General features: G+C 43.0%; 1 protein-coding gene across 1 annotated transcript in view; it reads left to right on the top strand.

Moving 5' to 3' along the window:
- PDE11A (phosphodiesterase 11A) overlaps positions 1 to 20,687 on the top strand; it is a 427,416-nt gene that overhangs the window by 340,306 nt on the left and 66,423 nt on the right. The window contains exons 13-15 of the mRNA XM_086359943.1: positions 5,152 to 5,261; positions 14,203 to 14,293; positions 17,805 to 17,905. Of these exons, the coding sequence (XP_086216069.1) occupies positions 5,152 to 5,261; positions 14,203 to 14,293; positions 17,805 to 17,905 (302 nt within the window). The remainder of the gene's footprint in view (positions 1 to 5,151; positions 5,262 to 14,202; positions 14,294 to 17,804; positions 17,906 to 20,687) is intronic.

The raw sequence follows: 20,687 nt of genomic DNA, 5'->3' as shown, positions 1-20,687 counted from the left end.
GAGGGTGGGGAGGGGCAGATGGACGCTCGGTGGCAGGTGGACACATCTCAGGCCTGACGACCCTCAGAAACCATTTACCAGGCAGCTTTCAATCACAGTCAAGAGATAGGTGCTGCTTCAGTAACTCAGGCATCACAGCCAAGAGAGGTAAATACGCTTTGTGTGACTGTGCTGTACGTCAGGGATTCTTTATTGGGAGGATCTAGAGGTGGGCTCCATGGCCTTGGAACACCATGAAGTTATAGAATAATTTCTGGGAAAAAGGTCCATGGCTTTTATTAAATTCTCAAAAATACCTGTGATACAAATAGTCTAAGAGCTAGAATCTGGATTTCCAAGAAAGGGGCAGGGTAGTCGGCTGTGTAAGACCTTGAAGTATATTCCAACATAGTATACAATGGGTGATAACTGATGGCTTAAAAATGATTCCGGATTTTGAACTTGAGTCTATTACATGGCATTCGATTTTATCTTCTAATTAAATTTCTAGTCGAATTATCTTATGTTGACATTATCCCATCTCTATTCTTACTGTTCCAATTCATCAGCTCGTTCTAAACAGCAGCATTTTCACAGGCAACAATCTCTCTAAATTTCAGTGCATCGTCATTGTGTTTACAGCACTGATTTCCAGAATACAGTGTATAATTATTGCCTGCTTGATAGACTTTCAGGATTTGCTTCATATTAGCAAGATCCAAACCCAATGAAACTGTCTTACAGTTTCAAGATGACAGAGAAAGACACTTGCATCCCTTTCTCCTTTCAAAAAACACCCCCAAAATAACAAGGAGAGTAAGAAATGGACACAAATTCCACTCTTTTCATGGAGGGAGGATGGCTTGTAGATTAACAAAGAAAAGGAAGGTCCAACCCAAATGCCTTCAGGAGAAGAGAGTAGAGGAAGGGGTACACGTGAGAACCAGTACTCTCCTAGAAGCTGTCAAAGCTCAGGAACTGGAAGGATCAGATACCACAGACATGGGGTGAATGGGAGTGAGGGCCAAGGAAAACACTGAGCCCCCAAATTTCCATCCCCTCTCCCTGTAGTCCAAGAACCCCTCTTCCCTTTGTCTATGCAGGAAGCCAGAGTATTTGCCAGAGAAACTGAGCCCCAGACTTGGAGACACCAGTAAAAGAAAAGTTAGGTGAGACGCACCTTGCAAGTAAGAGAATGAAGTGAAAGTCTCCATCACAAGGGTGAGAAGCTACATACCCTTTTCTCAGAATTCCAACACCTGTATTTATGCTCCTTCCAAGCAAGAGATTGGAAAATCCAGAGGAAGTGTTCAGAGTATCTACACTGGCGTGTGGGGGTCCACAGCAGGACCACCTGGCCGTGAGCTCAGCAGTGATGAGATCAGCCATGTGTAGACACCATCTCCATGCACAGGTGTGTGGTGAATGTGGACTCCCATGCATAAGTGGACAACCAAGGATATCAGGCATTTGAGGAAACCACCAAACAAAGAGATAAGGAGTTCAGAAGAAATAGGCAATTCAGGGAACAGGAGAGAATTTCAAAGCAGTTATAATCAATATCTTCAAAAGAGAAGAGACCATAATGCATCCATGTAAGAAGAATAGTGTGCTGTCAGAAAAGGAGCAGCAGACAGGAAAATGCTAGTAAATTTAAAAGATTATTACTCCTGGAAAGTAAGAGGAGAAAAGTCAACATGAGCAATGGGAAAGAAGAAATGGAAAATAAGGAAATGAATATAAGAAGTCCAATGTCAAACCAATTGGAGTACCATTCAAATAGGACAGAAAAAATAATGAAGTCGAAATTATTAAGGGGAAAAAAAATGACAAGAATATTGTACTGAAGAAAATGAGCCTTCACATTGAAAAGGTTTACCAAGCAATGATGAGGAAAAGTCCCAAACAAAAGAAGATTTTTGTGAAATTGGCAAACCCCAGGCATAGAGAGAAGATTCTAAAAGAGAGAAAATAAGTATCATTCAAAGGATTAGGAACAAGAATGATTTATGCTTCGCTAAGGCAACTTTGGAAGTTAGGAAAGAATAGAGAAGTCCTTCAAAATTCTGAATGAAAATGTTGCAACCTAGAATAGTTAAGCAAGCCAATAATTGAGTAGGAGAATAGATTAAAGACATTTCAGTTGTGCAAAGCCTCAAAAAAAAAAAAAAATCAACTTTCTCAATGTTAAAGAAGTATTAACATCCTTTTTTATGAAGCTACTGGCAGATGTGTTCCCACAAACTGAGAGAGAAAACGAGTAAAGAGAGAGATGTGGGATGGAGGAGACAGGTGACCAACCCTAGGAGGGGGATGCTGGCAGCAGACAGGAGAATCCAGGCCAAGTGTCAGCGCTGGGCCAAAGCAGGGAACCCCAGGACAGGAAGCGACCTGTCAAAGGTGTGACTGTTCAGAGAGTTGTGTAGGATGTAAGTCGACTTAGATGTTAAAAGCAATCTTAACTCCAGGAAGCTAAACATCCACATAACAAAGGATATAATCATTGGATACTGAGTGAATAACATTTACAGACTGATCATCAGGTAGGCACTTTCTAAGACCCAGGGCACTTAAGTTTCTTTGTGCTTCAGTTTCCTCATCTTAACTGGCAGATAATAATAGTTCTTACCTGTTATGAGAAGTAAGTTGTTGTTGTTCAGTCACCTAGTCGTATCCGACTCTTTGCGACCCCATGGACTGCAGCACGCCAGGCCTCCCTGTCCCTCACCGTCTACCGGAGTTTGCACAAGTTCATGTTCAATGCATAGGTGATGCCATCCAGCCATCTCATTCTCTGACACCCTCTTCTCCTGCCCTCAATCTTCCCCAGCATCAGGGAGTTTTTCAATGAGTCGTCTGTTCACATCAGATGACCAAAATACTGGAGCTTCAGCGTCAGTCCTTCCGGTGAATATTCAGGGTAGATCTCCCTTAAGATTGACTAGTTTAATCTTGCTGTCCAAGGTACTTTCAGGAGTCTTCAGCACCACAGTTCGAAGGCATCAATTCTTTGGCGTTCTGCCTTCTTTACGGTCCAGCTCTCACAACCGTATGTGACCACTGGCAAGACTATAGCCTTGACTATATGGACCTTTGTTGGCAGAGTAATGTCTCTGCTTTTCTTTGTTTATGAAAAAGTAGGAAGTCAAGATATACCTGGAGTAACAGGCAAATTTGGCCTTGGAGAACAAAATGAAGCAGGGCAAAGGTTAACTGAATTCTGCCAAAAGAATGCACTCAGATCAGATCAGATCAGTCGCTCAGTCGTGTCCGACTCTTTGGGACCCCATGAATCACAGCACGCCAGGCCTCCCTGTCCATCACCAACTCCCGTAGTTCACTGAGACTCACGTCCATTGAGTCAGTGATGCCACCCAGCCATCTCATCCTCTGTCATCCCCTTCTCCTCCTGCCCCCCATCCCTCCCAGCATCAGAGTCTTTTCCAATGAGTCAACTCTTCACATGAGGTGGCCAAAGTACTGGAGTTTCAGCTTTAGCATCATTCCTTCCAAAGACATCCCAGGGCTGTCACAGCAATAACACAAGAGACGACTTTACACACAGACATCACCAAATGGTCAATACCGAAATCATATTAATTACATTCTTTGTAGCCAAAGGTGTAGAAGTATGTTAAATGGTTGTGGTTCTCTTAGGACAGTGTCTGGCACACAGGAAGGATTATAGTCACATGGGAAACCCCTGAATAACCAAGGGCTAATGACCTACTATATAGTAATGTGGGGGGAAATGCCTACCAAATTAGACAAAAAAAGAAAATGGAAAGTTCTTGTCTTTGGGAATCAGGATAGGGGAAGGATGAGGGACTATTGGCTTTGGTTCTAAGTTTCTAACTACAATTAAATTTTTAAAAACTATTGCAAGTAATGCCTTCAATAAAATAAAATTAACTTAAAACCAATAGCCAGCTCTGAATTTTAAAATGAAGGACACACACAGCTTAGATATGGACTACTTTATCCTGCCCAGATAGTTTATAAACATTCCTATTTGCTATGCAGATGAAATTATATGTATTTCTAATGTAGAAATCTTTTAAAATAAAGTTGTCAACACAGAAACTTTATTATTCAGTTATTTCTACAACAAAAACATAATTAACTAAAAAACAAAGTGTTCATTGCTGTAAGAGAACTGTCTTACAGATATTAGCTAGTGATCCTAGATGTGGAGGAAAAAACACACATGAAAAGGGAAGCAGTTTGAACTCTACCCTTCCCCTTCTCCTGCCCTCTGATAAAGATTTTAATAAATACTGAGCGGGGAGGCTTACAAGTTAAGGGGGGAGGAGGCAGAAAGGCCTTAGATCAAGCAAATGCAGAGCCCTGCATTTCTGCAAGTTCACTTTCTCTTCTAAACTAACGAAAGGCCAGCAGGAATCAGAGAAGCACTGCTGCTCATGGTCATGTAATTACATCACCCTGCTCGCCAGAGATAGCACACCACACCTATGCATTTCCCAAGCAAGCTGCCTGGGGATCGTAAGGAGCTGCATGTAACAGATCCTCCACCTGATCCGACGTCTGGATCGCCTAATCCCCTGGCCAATTCTAGTTTTCAAGACAGGCACTGCTTATCTGAAATTTCACCTGTCCTCCAAGCTAATGTGAATTAAGGTATTTATAACTTCTAGAATATTATCATGTAACAATTTGAGTACTTCTAAGTTGCTTTTTCTAATAGATACACACACACACATATTTTTAAAGGCATTTTCTCTTGCCAACTTTCATTTAAATGGCATCTGGTGGCTACATCACTCAGTTCTAAACTCCCAGCCCCCTCTCTCTCCCTACCCCTAGATGCTCATCATTTTGAAATGTCGAATCACAAAACACATTTTGCTCCAGGCCTTGGCCAGACTGTCACTGTATCTAGACAGCGCAGCTTCTTCTCTAAAAAGGGAACAAAACAATCTGAACTCTGTCCTGGTGTGCCAGCCAGGGCGGGCCACCGTGCCGGCTAATTCATCACCGCGGGGACCCTGGGCTGTGCAACTGACCACCCAACTCACGAGTCGAAGGGGTGGCAGTTAATCATTCCCTTAAATGATGTGGGTATGACAACAGAGCTGATGGCGGCTCAGCAGACGAGCCTCGGCCTTCCTCCCTGCCCCGAGCAGTGACTGGGCCATTTTCTCATCTTCCCAGACCGCCGGGTTTCAAGAGATTCTGACCGAGGTGGAAATTTTAGCGGTGATTGTGGGATGCCTGTGTCATGACCTCGACCACAGGGGAACCAACAATGCCTTCCAAGCTAAGTAAGTGTTCTAATTGTTGTTATTTTAATGCATTTGCCTTTCTGTTCAGAGCCAAAGGTGACGCGCGTGCTAAAGAGTAAAGCATTAATTTCTGGCGTCTGAGGCCAAGGCCACGCAGGCCTGGGCGCGGGTGTCACGGGGCTCATCCATCTTTATAATTCCTTATTCCTCTTTTAATTGCAAATTTGCCCTTCATGTCATGCTTGTTGATTTGGTCTGTCTCTGTTGACCTCAGTCGGATAACAAAGCTCAGATTTTTAAAGGGCCTATTTTTTTTTTCTTCCTCCCAGAATGTTTGCCTTCATGGGATCATAGGTTTCTTGGATTTGCTACCCTGGAAGTCTGGTTTTGAGACTATTAAAATAAAATTGGAAATTTTATGAAACAAAAGATCTCCTCCTTCCCAGTAGAATTTCTTCCAGGTTCTTTTGATGTCGGGTATTGTATAAACTGCAGTGAAATGGAGTGACATTGGAGGAGGAAGAGGGTCTCTGTCCCTGCCACGCCTCATCCCACAGAAAGGTGGGAACGAGCCAAGCAGCTCCACCAGCACGGGGCGGGAGGTGCACACTGCGTGTGGACAGAGCCATCTGTCCCCGAGCAAGCAGGACAGGTCCAGGAGCTTGGCGGCTCACGCTGGCGCCGAGGCCGCAGAACTTACGGGTGCTGGAAATAAGACCCAAACCCAGGCGTCCTGGCTCTCGTATTCAGGTTCCAGTTTAACGTGCTTTTTACTGCCTGTCTGCAAACAACATGATATGGGACTTCAGAGGCTCGAGGGAAAAACGTTTGGGGATGGAGAGACTAAGGAATCTTCAATGAAGAGGTAAGATTAGCTTTCAGGTGACCAATTTCCAAGCCCGTGCAGCCGGTCTTCCTCTACGATGTGAAACCCCAGTGGCCCACGATGTGTCAACAGGGACCTTTCAGCTCACCACTTGTTTTTTCCCCTGTAACACCTACATACTAAGGCCTTGGAGCCCTGGGCCCTTTGATTTGCTCCTGATCTAGCAGATGAGTATCGACTTTGTGACCTCTATCCATCCTGAATGCAGAAGCCCATCACTTCAAACTGCTCTTTTCCGTGTCCTGAAATTTCCAGACCCTCTTACCTTTCTGTGACAGCCACTCTGCAAAAACTCAGCTCTGGCTCAATCTAACAATTCAGCTTCTTGCTCTTCTGTCCAGACTTTTAAAGGCTTTGGGAGAAAGTGTCATAGCTGTGAGCCTGAGGCATACCGAATAGGTATTCTCCCAACTCGGCTAGGGGCTCAGCACTCCCCACCAGCCTCTTTGGGCCCCTAGCCAGCTCCGTCCCCCATTCTGATCAGCAGTTATAGAAACCAAACGTTCCTCCTCCTAAACCACCTTCTGTTCTACCACCTCCCCCCATGCCACTCAGCAGATCACCTTGCCTCCCCTTCACTGAGAAAATTGAGGCCATCAATCGAGAACTCCCTCAATTTCCTCCCCTGCCACGAACGAACTTATCTGTCTGGCCCCATCCTTTCCTCCTTCCCTCCTATCTCTGTGAAAAGGCTGTCCCTCCTCATGTCTGAGGCTAATCCTTCCACCTCAGTGTTGGGTCCCTTCCTCCCTCCCTCCTCCAGGACCTTGCTCCATCCATCTTCCTCTCTCTGCCCTGTATCTCCCAACCTATTAATATGAACAGTTCTCCCCGTCTTGAAAAACCCACTTCCATCCCTGCTTCTCCCTCGAGCTTCTGCTCCATTTCTCTTCTTTCCTTTCCAGCCAGTCTTCTTGGAAACTTGTCTGTTCCTTGTCTTCACTTCCCTCCCACACAGCTTCCAGGTCTGCCCACCAGGGGAGCAGCCCTCAGTAATGCCACCAATGACCCCTTTTCCCAAAGCCACAGGACACTCTTCCGGTCCTTCTTTCTTGATCCTTCTTGCCATGACACTGTTTGTGATGCTCTCCTCCAAAGAGCTCTCTTTCTTCCTTTGTCTGGGAGAGAGACACCTTCATCCACCTTTCTAGCCTTTCTCCCCAGCTTGCTCCTCCTGCGCCAGCCTTCACTGCACACGTCCTCTCCTCTTCTTCTGTTCTGCTTTACCTTTCATGCTGCCACCTGCTGACTGGCCCCAAACCCAAATCTATGGACCATAATTTTCGGCTAATCTCTAAACACTTCTTCCAGCTGCTTGAGGAGCTCCTCCTATCTGAAGTCCCATCATCACCACAACCCCAGTCTTTCTCTCTACACCAATCCTTTTCCTCTTATTCTTCATCCCCATGAATGGCACCACCAGAAGTGCACAAGCCACTCAGATTCCCTCAGAGTTGACATCTCTGCATTCTTATAGTAACCACTGCTTCTCTGCATCCCTCCAGGATTCCTACAACCAACAGCCCAACTCTTCTCCTCCAGTCTTCCCCACCTTGGCACTCCAAAATACTCTTTTTAATTCACAAATGTCATCGGATTGTTCCCCTACTTAAAAGACGCTCACTGGCCTCTTGTGACTCTCAGGATAATGTTCAAATTCCTTAGTTTAGCCCCTATTGCCCTTTTCAATCAGGCTCTTGCCCATTTCTCCAGCGCAGCACTCACACCTGCCACCCCGCCCCGACCTATGCATCCAGGTTCAGACACAAGGGGCTACTTAAAGTACTCGATGGGGTCCAGCTAGTTCCCTTTCCTTTGCTCCTGGTCTGCTGTTTCTGCAGCCCAGAATGCTCTTCCTCTTCTTTCCCCCAGCCTCCTCTGAAAGCTCCACCCCCACCCCCCAGATTCTATCCCTGATGACCTTCGCTGCATCAGTCTTCTGTGTCTATATCATGCCCTGGCTATGCTTTAGAATTGCACATCTCCCACCACATTAGTTGCTGATTAATGGTGTGTCTCCCCTTCTTCTTCAGTACCTATGATGTGTACAAGCACCAAGAGCATGGTAAACCCACAAGGAATGTTTGCTGAGTGAATGAATGATAAATGCATGAATGGATGAGGTTTTAACTACTTTAATATTGCTTTTCAGTAAAGCTTCCTGACTTCTTACACAAGTGCAATCTTTTACGGATTATTATAGAACACAGTTTTTACAGACATTGATTTGATGTTGTACTAATGACAATAGCGTCCCTGGGGCCTGCTGAGGTGTAAACTGTATACACTTTGATTATAGGGTCTGACAGTTCCTTGTGTTTGAGTTCCTGGCCTGCGTTTTGTTATTATGAGTATTTTAGGATACCCCTCTCTCAGGCCGATGGCATTATCGTCACTGCGTCTTCCTGGAGCACCCTACCATTCTGCCACTTACACATAAAGAATTGTGTCTATAAAGCAATAGTGAGCAGCTTGTAGGTTCTTTTAAAAAGAGTCAAGTGTGCAATGTATGTACTTAAATAGCAACAGCCTCCACCCTGGAGAGAGCCTGCGTATCACACCAAGAGAGCCAGGCTTTCTTGTTAGTTGACCTCATTGGACCAAGACTACACACCAAATCAAACCCAGCTAATCATATCTTATCTCCCAGGAGTCTGGTCCTGGATTACCATGATATGGACTCAGTTAGCTGTTGAGGTCCAAGCTGCAGGTCCATGCAGACCTGGACACTGAGGCTGCATTTGGGGAAACCGGTGATGAACAAATCCCGAGTGGATAAGAGAAGCAAGAGAGCAAATCCGCAGAGAGAAGAAAGTCAGTATTCAGAGAGGAGCAGAGAAGATACTGTACAATTCTAGAGGAAGACAGAGATCCCTGGTTTTCCGTGTCTGCTCCTACTTCCAGGAAATCCAGCCATGTGTGTAACAATGGGGCTTGCTCAGAGGTCCTAGTTGTATTTAATCAACATTTTTTTTTAGTAAAAGTGGTTCTAATTCATTTCCATTCTTTGCTGTGAGTGGTCCTTGAGACAATGAGAAGAATTGCGGTTATTTGTTGTTTACTATCTCAAGTGCTCAACTAATATCCCTGTAGCTAGATATTTTTGTCTCCATCTTACAGAGGGAACTGGGCCTCAGGAAAGTAAGTGACTTGCCCAAATTCACCCATCCAGAAGGCGGCAAAGTAGTGTTTGGACCTGGGCTATCTGACTCCAAGGCCGTTTTTTAACCACTTTATCCCACCCTCTTTCATGACTTTGTGGTATTTATTTTAGGCTTTTGAACTTCCAGTTTATTGGCTGGCTTGTGATATATGTGAGCTCTGGAAAACTAAGATGCATTTTGATATCCAGAAAATCAAGACGTGGAGCTGTAAAAATTGTAGAACTCAACTAGATCTCAGTAGTCATATTCCTTAATTTTCAAAAATTTTTTCATATGCCTTAATTTTTAAAAATTGGAAACTGAGGTCCCCAAATCTCAAGTGATTTGGGTAATACTGAACAGTTTCCATACATATGAGATAGCTATGATATCTCTGATATTAGAATTCAAAAAAATTTTTTGCATCCTTACACCGCATGATCAAAACTATGCATTCCAAGATGGTCTGAGCTGTTTCCTCACAATGGTTGGCCTCTTATGCAGTTTACCAGCCCATGGGATGTCCATCAGCCCTGCCCCTCCCTTACAGAGTCTCACTTGAGCTTAGAATACCAGATGCCACCACCACTCCACCTCAGTTAAAGTTTTCCTCAATAAATGCTGAAAAGAGACCCTTTGACATCATGGTGGAGGAACTACCATTTTACTGATTAGGATAAGATTTACTCAGCAAGTTGGCCATTGTTTAGGAAAATCCCTCAGAAGAAACCTATATCCTTATTTCCTTATTCATTCCCCATCAATTGAGTGCTTTCTAGATGCGAGGCACTGCGCGAGGCGTTGTGGGGGAAATAAAGAAGTGTAACAAATAGTCCCTTTCCTTAAAGTATTTACCTTCTAATGCCAGCCTTTTAAGTGATTTGGAAATGGGATTTAAATGCACCAATTATTATGTGACAAAGCATATGCTACCTTTTCTTTTTTTCATATATAAGGCTATAAAGAAACAGGAGACATTTAGCAAGGGACAAATTACTATATAAAATGCAAAATGCCTCTACAATAAAAAGTTGTGATTTTAGTCACAGCACAGTGTGATTTATTCTCTTAGCCTTTCTGATAAGTGAACCTTCGCATTTTCATATTTTATTCTTAATTTTAAAGTATTGGAGTGTGTGCAGTGCATGATCAATAGGTAGAAAGGGCAGCGATCCCATGGCGCTTTGAAACTGCTGTTAACACCTCGCTCCTATTTTCTCCAGGGACAGTGTTTCCCACTCATTGCCCTCCCTATTACAGCTGCCCCTGATGATTAAATATCAGTACCAAGCAGCTTTGTAGTATATTCTCCTAGGAGACTTCCTCTATTCATTTCTAGCATAATCTCTTATACTCATTTCTTGGGAATGAAAACCCATGTTGTCGCTTTCGGCCAGGTCCCAGAAGTGAAATACAGGGGCACATTAATCTGCCGTGACAGCCTAATCCCATTCCTCCCCACCTCCCAACAATTCTCAATTTCCTAATTACCTTCGGTAGTTTTCCTTCTGAAAGTTTCCTGTAAGCCATGGCAGCACACTTCCATTAAGTCTCTCTTTCAAAGAATATGCATGTCCAGGGAAGTTATGAGGGTCCATAGCTCATAGTTATGAAATTTCCTTTTGCATGCTTACTTTTGGTGGCTGTGCAAAGTGCTGAATGCCTGGGTGGGGAGAGCCATTTTCACATTGACTTTCCTTTTATATAAGCCTCTCCTCAGTGTGCTGCCTGCCCCCAAATGAAAAACTTTAGTATGTTAGGATGACCTAATCAATAATGAGCATCATAAATAATCACAGGTATAAATCTTCCTGTGTGTAAAAGATCTGGAGTCTCTTCTCTCCTCTCCTCTCCGCATGTCTCCACACACCCTCCATGTATGTGTAATATTTTTACAATTATAGTCTGTGTGCCCCAGAGCCACTGATATGATGGATATACTTACCACAGACAATTAAAATGAGGTGTGGTATTAAAGTCATTTTTTTTTCCATATGTGATTGATTGGAAGGTTTTTTCCACATTTTACATGAAAAAGTGTCAGTATGCCCTTTACACAGAGTACATTACATGAAATGCATGTCGTCTTGTAAAAAATGTTTTAATGATCAAGTAAGTTCGGTTAATACGGCATAGTATGTTCCTTTCCTGCAGAATCACAGTACATATGTTCACACACTGATGCCACAGATAAATCCTACAGTATCTAAACAGTTTAACTTCTTAAACCCAGCATTTCCCAAATGTATTTAACTCTGAGACCCTTTTTACTTCTGCCCATAATGCCATTTTACATCCCAAACAACTCGTATTCTGTCTAATACTTTCTGATAAAGTTTATCCTAACAGTTCAATGATTTGCCACTTTTATCAAGTTTCCTGACCATGGACTTCACTCTTGCAGTGCTAGGAGATTCATAACATGTGTGTGGGTAATGGCAGGTGCAGGCAGCATTCTCAGTGAGCCTCGGCCTGAGAGAGAGAGCACCAGGGTGTCCTGTAGTCTCAGAAAATCTGACAGAGACCAAACCTAACAGTGTAACTGAAGCAACCATATGGAAATGGAAGCATTCTTGTTTAAATGATTTTATTCTAAAGAAAACTCAAAGTGGAGTTAGTATCATGGTCCATTCTGTGAATACTAAGATGGCACCTTGCTTGCAGAAAGGTGAGCATTGTTAATGAAAGTGTGGACAGAGAAAGTCTCCTGTGCAGTTATAGGGACTGAGAGCTTCCTGAGGGTAAGAGCCATTCTTTATCTCCATATCCCACACACTCACAGCCTTGCATCATGATAGTCCTCAGTCCTTGTTAGGTGAAGGAATGAAAGCATCATTAGTCTGCTTCTGTTGCAAAATCTGCATACCTGTAATTAGCTCAGTATTGTGTGAGTGTGTGGAACATGTAAGATGGAATTACTAAAAGGAACAAAGAGGATGTTCCTTTGTAAGGATGAAGACTCTTAAACCGTGGACCTTCAGATGCATTTGCACAAGCACTGAGTCCTCCTGATGAAACATAACAGTTCAGAGGCCACATGGATGTGGGGAGAGCAGAGGGCAGCATAGGAGCCACCAGTTGTTCCCAGGGTAAAGGACACAAACTTCCCACTCATCCTGAAAAAAGGAAATAGTTAATGATTTGTGATCGTCTAGCTGATTTAACTTTGTGAGGTCTGCTAAACCAACGTGATAAAGGAGGAGATGCTATTTTACATCTTGACCCCACTTTTACACCAGTGATTCTCTTAGGATTCACACCAATAACTGGGGCATGTGGCTGGTTGATAGAAACCAATTGCAGAAATCTGAGTCTGTAGTTAGCAGCTGTAACAGGAGAATTCTGAATCAAATTTGAAACCTTCTCTCAAAGAAGGTTTGATGACAACCAGCTTGACAAAAATGGAGACTAGAATATAAGAAATATGGAAGTTAAAATTCTCTTTCTCATTATGTAATCAGGAAAACTTCAGAATTTGGGTGCCAATCTAGAACTGGTACTTACTCGCTCTGTGACCTTGGAAAAGTAACATACCTTCTCTGAGCCTTGGTTTTCTCATCTGTAAAATGAGAAAATAATAACTGTTTCATGGTTGTTGTCAGTAACAGATGAATTAATATGTTGAGGTGTTAACATATTGCCTAGTGCATGATAGGTACTTACTCATAGAGCTATTATTATTAATAATATTATTTTAAAATATGTTAACACACATTACTATCAACCTTCAGTTTGAACTATAATCTCTAGACATATCACTACAACCTTATTAGCCAAGTGGCTAATATTTTTTAAACACCTACTCCATCCAGGCATTTTAAATACATCCAGGCATTTGGATTTTCATCCTAGATTTCCATCCTAGATTTGCCATGACAAATACAACTAAGGCACAATACAGTGTGCATTTTGGAAAATGCGTTTTCATAAAAATGAACCATATGTTAGAAAAATAGTAACTAACATTAAATATTAATCACGTACTGCTAAGATTAGCCTAACAAATTGTCACTTATTAAATGATATAGGTTAGGGCAAGATTGAAAGAAATAATACCCCCTGATTAAAACTTACAGATAATTCAAAAGAATCTTTCAAGTATTAATTAACATTTTATTTGTTTTAAATGGAAATATCTATGTGTTTTAAGTAGTATAGACTACAACCTACTTACATGCTTGGCACTATGATGGGCACTTAGAAATATTTTATTGTAGTCTCATGAATAGCAGGTAAGGTAGAGAGTATTATCATAATTTTAGAGACAAAGAAACTGATTCTCAAACAACCAAGTAATGACCCAAAGCTGTTACTGAGAGCTGAGTTCTGACTTCAAGTCCAGAGAACTTTCTGGAGTTGGACACTGATATATCACAGTGTGACCATAGGTTGGAAAACCGTGGTTGAAGTTTGTCAACCTTACATGTAAAGTAGATTAAATGGGTTCTACATAGTATTCGCAAGGTCTTTCCCATGGAATAGCAGATACATTTAGTATATGACATTCATCCTGGATACTCAGAAACGTTATAAGATTTAGCTCATGAAGCCTACCCTGACCCCCAGAGCCAGGAATCATGTCTCTCGTCCTCAGAACACCGAGAGCTCTTTGACTGAACTGAAACACTTCCTACGGCTTTTATATTGTGTGGTCTGTCCATTCTTTTCCCTTAGGACCACATCGCATCTCCCTACTAGTTTGTACATTTCTTGGCAGCATGGACTATGTCTTTTTCATGGTGGTATCACCCACTGTGTCTAGCCTAACACACAGCAGGTTCCCAAAAGGTTTACTTTATAGATTTGTGAACCCCACAAGTGGTTACCTGAGAATGTATCTGCCCATGGTCCTTTGTAAAAACAGGAGAAGCAGTGTGATCCAAAGAGCCGGTGTGGAGGAGATTGTTGATGTGGAAGGGCCATGGTCACTCACGTGTCTGTCCTCTTTCAGGAGTGGCTCTGCCCTGGCCCAACTCTATGGAACCTCTGCCACCTTAGAGCATCACCATTTCAACCATGCAGTGATGATCCTTCAGAGCGAGGTAAAAACCCACCATTCTGCTTCTCTCCTTGAAAGAAAACCAGTGAAACTATGCTTCCTACTTCTCTTTCTTTGCAAGAAGAAATACAGAGAATCAGAACTATCGGACTTCTTTGTGGCTTTTAAGAAATTCTTTCAGATGCCTGACCAAGGACCTTGTTCAGTTTCTTCCCGAGCTAATTCATTTGGGTTTTTATTGTTGGTTAGGGGGCTTTTCAGATTCATTTAAAGCAGACTGTGCACTGCTTGTCACCAGAACATGGCTTTACATTTCTTCAGGGTACAGAAGCCCAGTAACAGACCCCAGAAGTCAGTGACCCAGCATTTCCATTTTGCGAAACCCATTTGAAAAGATGAGGGAATCAGAAACGGGGTGAGAAAGTTACACATTATTTACATAATTGAGAAACCTATAAAAAAGATAAAAGAACTTAAAATTGCTGGTGGGACAATTTGAACGTGAGAACTGCAACTAAACTTGAGACCCAAGCTGGGGGCCATATGCCTTCTTTTGCTTCGTATGGCATTGCGGGCACTAGAAGTGGTTGGTCTTTTATACTTTTAGCTCTCCACAGAGAAAAAGTAAAACTGCTAACTGACTCTAGCTGAGGCATCTGAATTTGAAATTGCCAAGAAAGGATCTGTTTAATTTTCTGCAGGCGTACAGACCTTTTTTTTTTTTTTTTTTTGAGGCCAGGAAGGGATCATCTGTTCCCCATTATTTGTCAGTTCTCTAGCTGTGCCATTAATTATTATTATTATCATCATTAAGGCCCTGCTTCCCTGGAATAGCATCATTAAATATGGAGGTTTTTTTCCTCCAGCCTATCTTGAGAAAGCATGTCTTTTGCAATATCATGAAAGCCTTCTTCGACCCCATAAAGGAGAGTCAGCACTCCGGAACCTGCCTGCAGCTGCGGAAGGCAGAACCGTTGGGGGAGATGGATTTTCAGTTGAGAATGAAACATCAGGGTTGGCTCTCAGTAACCCTGACAGAAACCAGTGTCCCAGCATCCGTGGCTCTGGAATTCTTCTGTGAAAGTCATGTTTTAGATGTGTGCAGAGGGGAATAGGAATGGGAGGAACTTGGGATCAGACTATCTTTTCTATGCTGGTAATATGATGGGCTTACACCCCTGAGGCCAGACATTCACACCTTTGTAATAACTGATTATAAACAGGAGGTCGAGTTTTCTCAGAAGGTCATTTGCTTGTGTCACAGAGCCCCACTAACTCAGAATTTGTCTTCATACAAGCAAAATTCATCAGCTGCCCTTTGTGCCAGGGTTCTCTATGAGGAATGCAGAATAGCAGTAATGGATACAAGCACTGGTGTGTTCAGACTTTGCGTTGATGCCCCCCTCTTCTCCCCATCCCCGTACTGCCCATCAGAAAGGCAGAAATGCAGATGTTATTACCACCCCACTTTCCAAATGATGCAGAGGCATAGGGAGGTTAGATGGCTTGAAGACAGTTGATCTAGATCTTTCTTCCTACACATTTCCCACCCCCCCTTCAGTACCACTCCTCCCTAAACAAGAAATAGTAGTATTTCAGGGTGCCATAGAAGGCCAGTTTGCATATAAACATAAACTGATTACAAACTAACTTATAATTATTAAAGATGATCTGGCTAGCTTTGTCACTCTGTTAGCTATAAACTGTGTTAGTTACTGTATGTCCTTTAAATGTAGCAAAACGCACTCTCACAAAATAATCAACGTTGTCAGATTCAGACCATCTTCCTCCTGGTCTTCACACAGTAGAGTTTACTATAACTTGCTCCTAATAGCTCTGTTTCTTTCCCTGAGAAATTTTAGATGTGTGGCTGGACCTAGGTGACTATTTTTCCAGAGCCCCCAACCATTTTTTCCCAGGCCCCAGTACACCACCAGCCTGTGACTGACCCAGGGGCAAGGCCCAGGCAAAGACACCTGGGTAGAATTATGATGTGGCATTCCTTCAGTTATTTCTCTTCTTCCTAATGGCTGAATTAAGGGTCCAGAAGAGTTTGTTTGAAAATTATTATTAATATTGGACCTGGCCCCAGGTGGAACCAATATACTCTAGTCTTTAAGGAGTGATAGGTTCACCTAATGAGATAAATTAAACTCAAGGGGGCAGGAGATCATCTGGTGCCTGGTATGTAGTAATTTATTAATTGATATTCTGGTTCCCCAGAAGAATTAATTTACCTCTCATTGGAAAATGTTCCCAGGAAATCTTCACTGCCTTTCTTTTGCACCATCTTCTGGTTCTTGATACTCGGTTTAAAACTGGTCCAGTTTCCAGACCACCTGTTGGTGAGTTGGTATCTCATACTAAGAAAACCTGATAAATAAAAAGTCCTGACTTTCAAAGCAAATTAAGTGAAGTGTCTGTCACTTAACAGAAAGGCTTTTTCACTTGACTAAAAACACTATGGAGCTGTCTAGTGTAGCTAAAACAAAGTTGGATGGAAAAAAAGTGTGCTTTTCAAAGGAATGGAGATACAGGTGTATTTGTAGGATGTTCTATGCAAAAGTCACTCTTTAGAGTCCTCCTGTGCCAAGAGCAATATCTTACACTTTCTAGCTACTCAGCAATTACTGTATTATAATTATTTCACACACTTCATCCAGATGTATCTTCATCTTACCTAACACACCATTTCTCAACTTCATCAATATTGTCACTGGGGCCAAGTAAGTCTTCGTTGTGGGGGCTGTTGGGTGCATCGCAGCATCCTTGGCCTCTGCCCGATAGATACCAGTAGCGCCGTCCATCAGCGTGACAATCAGAGTGTCTCTAGGCACTGCCAGAAGTGCCCATTGTCCAAATCACCCCCAATCGTGTGCTTGCATGCTCAGTCGTGACTGACTCTTTGCAGCGCTATGGACTGTAGCCCTCCAGGCTCCTCTGCCCATGGGATTTCCCGGGCAAGAATACTGGAGTGGGTTGCCATTTCCTCCTCCCGGGCATCTTCCCAACCCAGGGACTGAACCCACGTCTCCTGCGGCTCCCGCATTGGCAGGTGGATTCTTTACCACTTGAGCCACCTGTGCACCACTGGTCTAATGCTTCTTCTCTTCCTTGAGTCATTTGTTGCAATAGCAAGTACTTCCAAAATGCCAGCTTAAGTCTTTACTAGCGAGACTAATATGTATTCAGGGGTCAGAAAGTTTCCCAGAAGTGTCGATTTCTCTGCTCAATGATCCCACAAGAAATCGAGTTGTTGGCACAAGCATAGCCTTAGTAAGAGGAGTTCAAACACTTTCCAGTTTTCTCTTCAAAACTAGATGTAATAAAGTGTCCCTTGGTGGTCCTCCTCGCCAATGATTATGATTGCGCTTCTGGCTTTGGTCTGTTTGCCAGGGAATCTGTTTGTATTTGCACAGAGTGTCATTAAGCTTTTTAAAGAATTATTTCATCGTGTTTCTAGACTGTTTTTGAAAAAAAAGTGGAAAAAACATGTAGTTGCCAAGCTCGGATGTAATGGTGTCTTCTGTGGCTTTTTTACTTTCTCGTTCCAGGGTCACAACATCTTTGCTAATTTGTCCTCCAAGGAATACAGTGACCTTATGCAGCTTTTGAAGCAGTCAATCCTGGCAACAGACCTCACGCTGTACTTTGAGTAGGTATTGGCATCTGATCTATTTGACAAATGGATATAAAAGTTTCATCCTGTAATTAACTTTCAGGTCCAAACTGGAGGTTGCCTGTTATTCTAACACTGGTATCAATGTGTAAACGAGCTAAAGTTGCTGTTGTTGTTGTTTTTCCTCATCTAAAGGAACCTCATCAGTGTGGTGTCTGTGAAACAAGACAGTCAGGACTACAATCACAAGATACATATTTTTCCTTCTGTTTTATGAGCTTTGTTTGGGACTACTGGCTAAAACTAAGTGATGGGCATTTTTAGTTTAAAGACTGGCTAAGGTTGCTATTTTATTTGTGGCCACTCCACGAGCTAGGTGGAATCCAGTTCCCCAGTCAGGGATGGAACCTGTGCCCCTTGCAGCGGAAGTGTCGAGTTTTAACCCCTGGACCATCAGGGAAGTCCCTAAGATTTCTATTGTAGACTATCATGAGTGGTTAGATCTCTAATGGCATTGATGATGCTAATAATGATGAAAAACTTGTGTTGCTGAAAGGATGACAAGAAATCCAAGCCTTCATTCTTCACCTCTCCTCTAGCTCTCTTTCTCAGAAAAGCCATCCTTCTTTCCCCCAAAGCTCAGGCTTCCACCTTAGATGGTGATTCCATCCTGCTCATTTCCTGTGAAACCTGTTCCATCAGGAACCACTGCTTTTGGTGGCCTGGTCATCTCTTCCTTCACTGATATGCACAGTTTTCTCTGACCTTAAAGACCAAACAACTTCTTTTCCTTCAGAAATTCTTTGACCTGACCACATGCTCTTGCATTGCCTTTTGCCTTACCTTTCTTTTACTTCCTACCTTCCAAAATAAATGGAGCACATGACTGCTTTTATTTTCCTAGCACCTAGGTGGCACTTGGCAGACCAGTATCCACCTTCACATTCTGCCAGCATTGTACTTTCAGAGGTCAGCAGAGACTTTCTTGTCCCCAGATTCAACGTCTTTTACTAATTCCTGGTATTTTCTAGCTTCTTTGAGACATCCGCAGGTTTACTGACTTCTTGTCAGTGTCTACTCTCTTTTTTTCCCCAGCATGCACCTGCCTTCCTCTCTCCTTTTCTGGATCTCTTATAGTTTTCTCTTCTCCTTGCTTCTATGTATGAGTTCCAGTTCTTCTTTCTCTGCTCACTCTCCTGGACTCAACTCTACATTAATTCTATAGAGGCATAGAGAAGACCCCAAAACTCTTTATTCTAACCCTCCCTCACATTCTAGACGAGTCTCCAACTCCCATCTCAAAAGGCTGTAGTGGCCTCATCACCTTCAAAGCAACCTCTAACCTTGGTTCGTGTTTCAAGGTTCTCCCTCCATAATCTGCCCCCAACCATTTTGCTTTCTTACCTCTCACTTCTCTCCTATGTGATTTATACTTCAGCTAGACTGGTCTAGTGTTACTCTTTGTGTTTTGTTTTTCAGAAAAAAAATAAGTCTTTTTTTATTAGTCAACTGCATGTTACCCTTTGAAAACAGCTTATGCAGTGCCCCTTGCTCTCCAGTGTGTCTCTCTTCCTCCACTTCCCCATCTGGCTGAACCATTTCCTGCCACCTTTTCTAGGAAACCTATGTCACTCCGTTCAGATCTTACTGTGCTTGGCATGGTGTCAGTGAGAGTTAGCTTCAATTATAAGGGACAGGAAACCCAAAATCACAGTAGCTTACTTCTTTTGTCACGTCAAAAAAGTCTGGAGATAAGCAACCGGCAGTTGGTAGAGCAGCTCCATTGTCATCAGGGACCCAGGCTTCTTTATCTCTCTGTGTGGCCACATTCAACACCTGGTTTCCACCTTAGCCCAAGGTAGCTGCCCATGTTTTAGGCACAATGTCCACCTTCCAGCTCTCAGAAAGAAGAAAGGAACGAAAAAGAAAGAAGCCAAAGGTAATGCAAGTTATTTCTTAAGACCATTTTCTGGAAACTTCACGTAACGATTCCACCTACATTTCATTGGCCATCCCTAGGTTAGGCTTTGTGTTGGGTAATTGCATGCCATGCTAAAGTCTAGGAGTTCTATTACTAAGAAAGAAAGGCAAGAGAGAGATTGGAGTAGACAACTGACAATCTGGGCCACAGGTATTTGTTGTTGGTCTCTGGTGAATGGGTTATGACATGGCCGAGTGGAAAGAGTAGAGGCTTTGGGATGATTTTGGTCTGGATTTAAGTCTCATTCTAGTTAAACCTGGTATACTGAGCCCATGTGTCTATATTTTCTCCCTTCTGAAACACCATTTAAATGGCACCAGATAAATTTAAAAGCAAACGCGAATCTATAAGGAGAAAGGGAGAGGACACCAACAGTTGAGAAGAGGTGTCAGTATGTTTGTGGCAAACGAAGGCCCACTGATGAGGGTCAGGTGTTCTGGCAGAGTGGACCGGAAAGCAGGACGACTGAGAAGTGAGCTGTAGGCCCCGCAGAGCCTCCCCTGGGGCTCAGAGACAAAAAGCACCATGAAAAAATGAATGTGATGCTCACAGCTTAAGATGAGGAGATTACTAGAAAGTCAGTTTTCAGGACACTCAGAGCCCACGAAGTCCTCCGCCAATGTAGCCAGAACTCCCTCTCCTCTATCCCTGGAGAAGGCCAGAAGTTTATCCTCTGGAGAGATGAAAGAAAGTGCTCTGGACTGAGAAAAGCTCAAGGTGGGAATGGAACTCACGCAGAAGTCAGAAGAGGGGATGAAGTAAAATGGATTGAAAACTCGAGCCCACAGCCCAGTCAACCAGAGGCCAGAATCCATAAGCCACATACCCAGGTTCCTC

The sequence above is a fragment of the Bos grunniens genome, chromosome 2 (assembly GCF_055505025.1).
Source record: "Bos grunniens cultivar Pamir isolate PY7600 chromosome 2, Bosgru_T2T1.0, whole genome shotgun sequence".
Taxonomy (NCBI): Eukaryota; Metazoa; Chordata; class Mammalia; order Artiodactyla; family Bovidae; genus Bos; species Bos grunniens.
The sequence above is the reverse complement of the archived record's forward strand: the minus strand, read 5'-3'. Positions and strand labels throughout refer to the sequence as shown.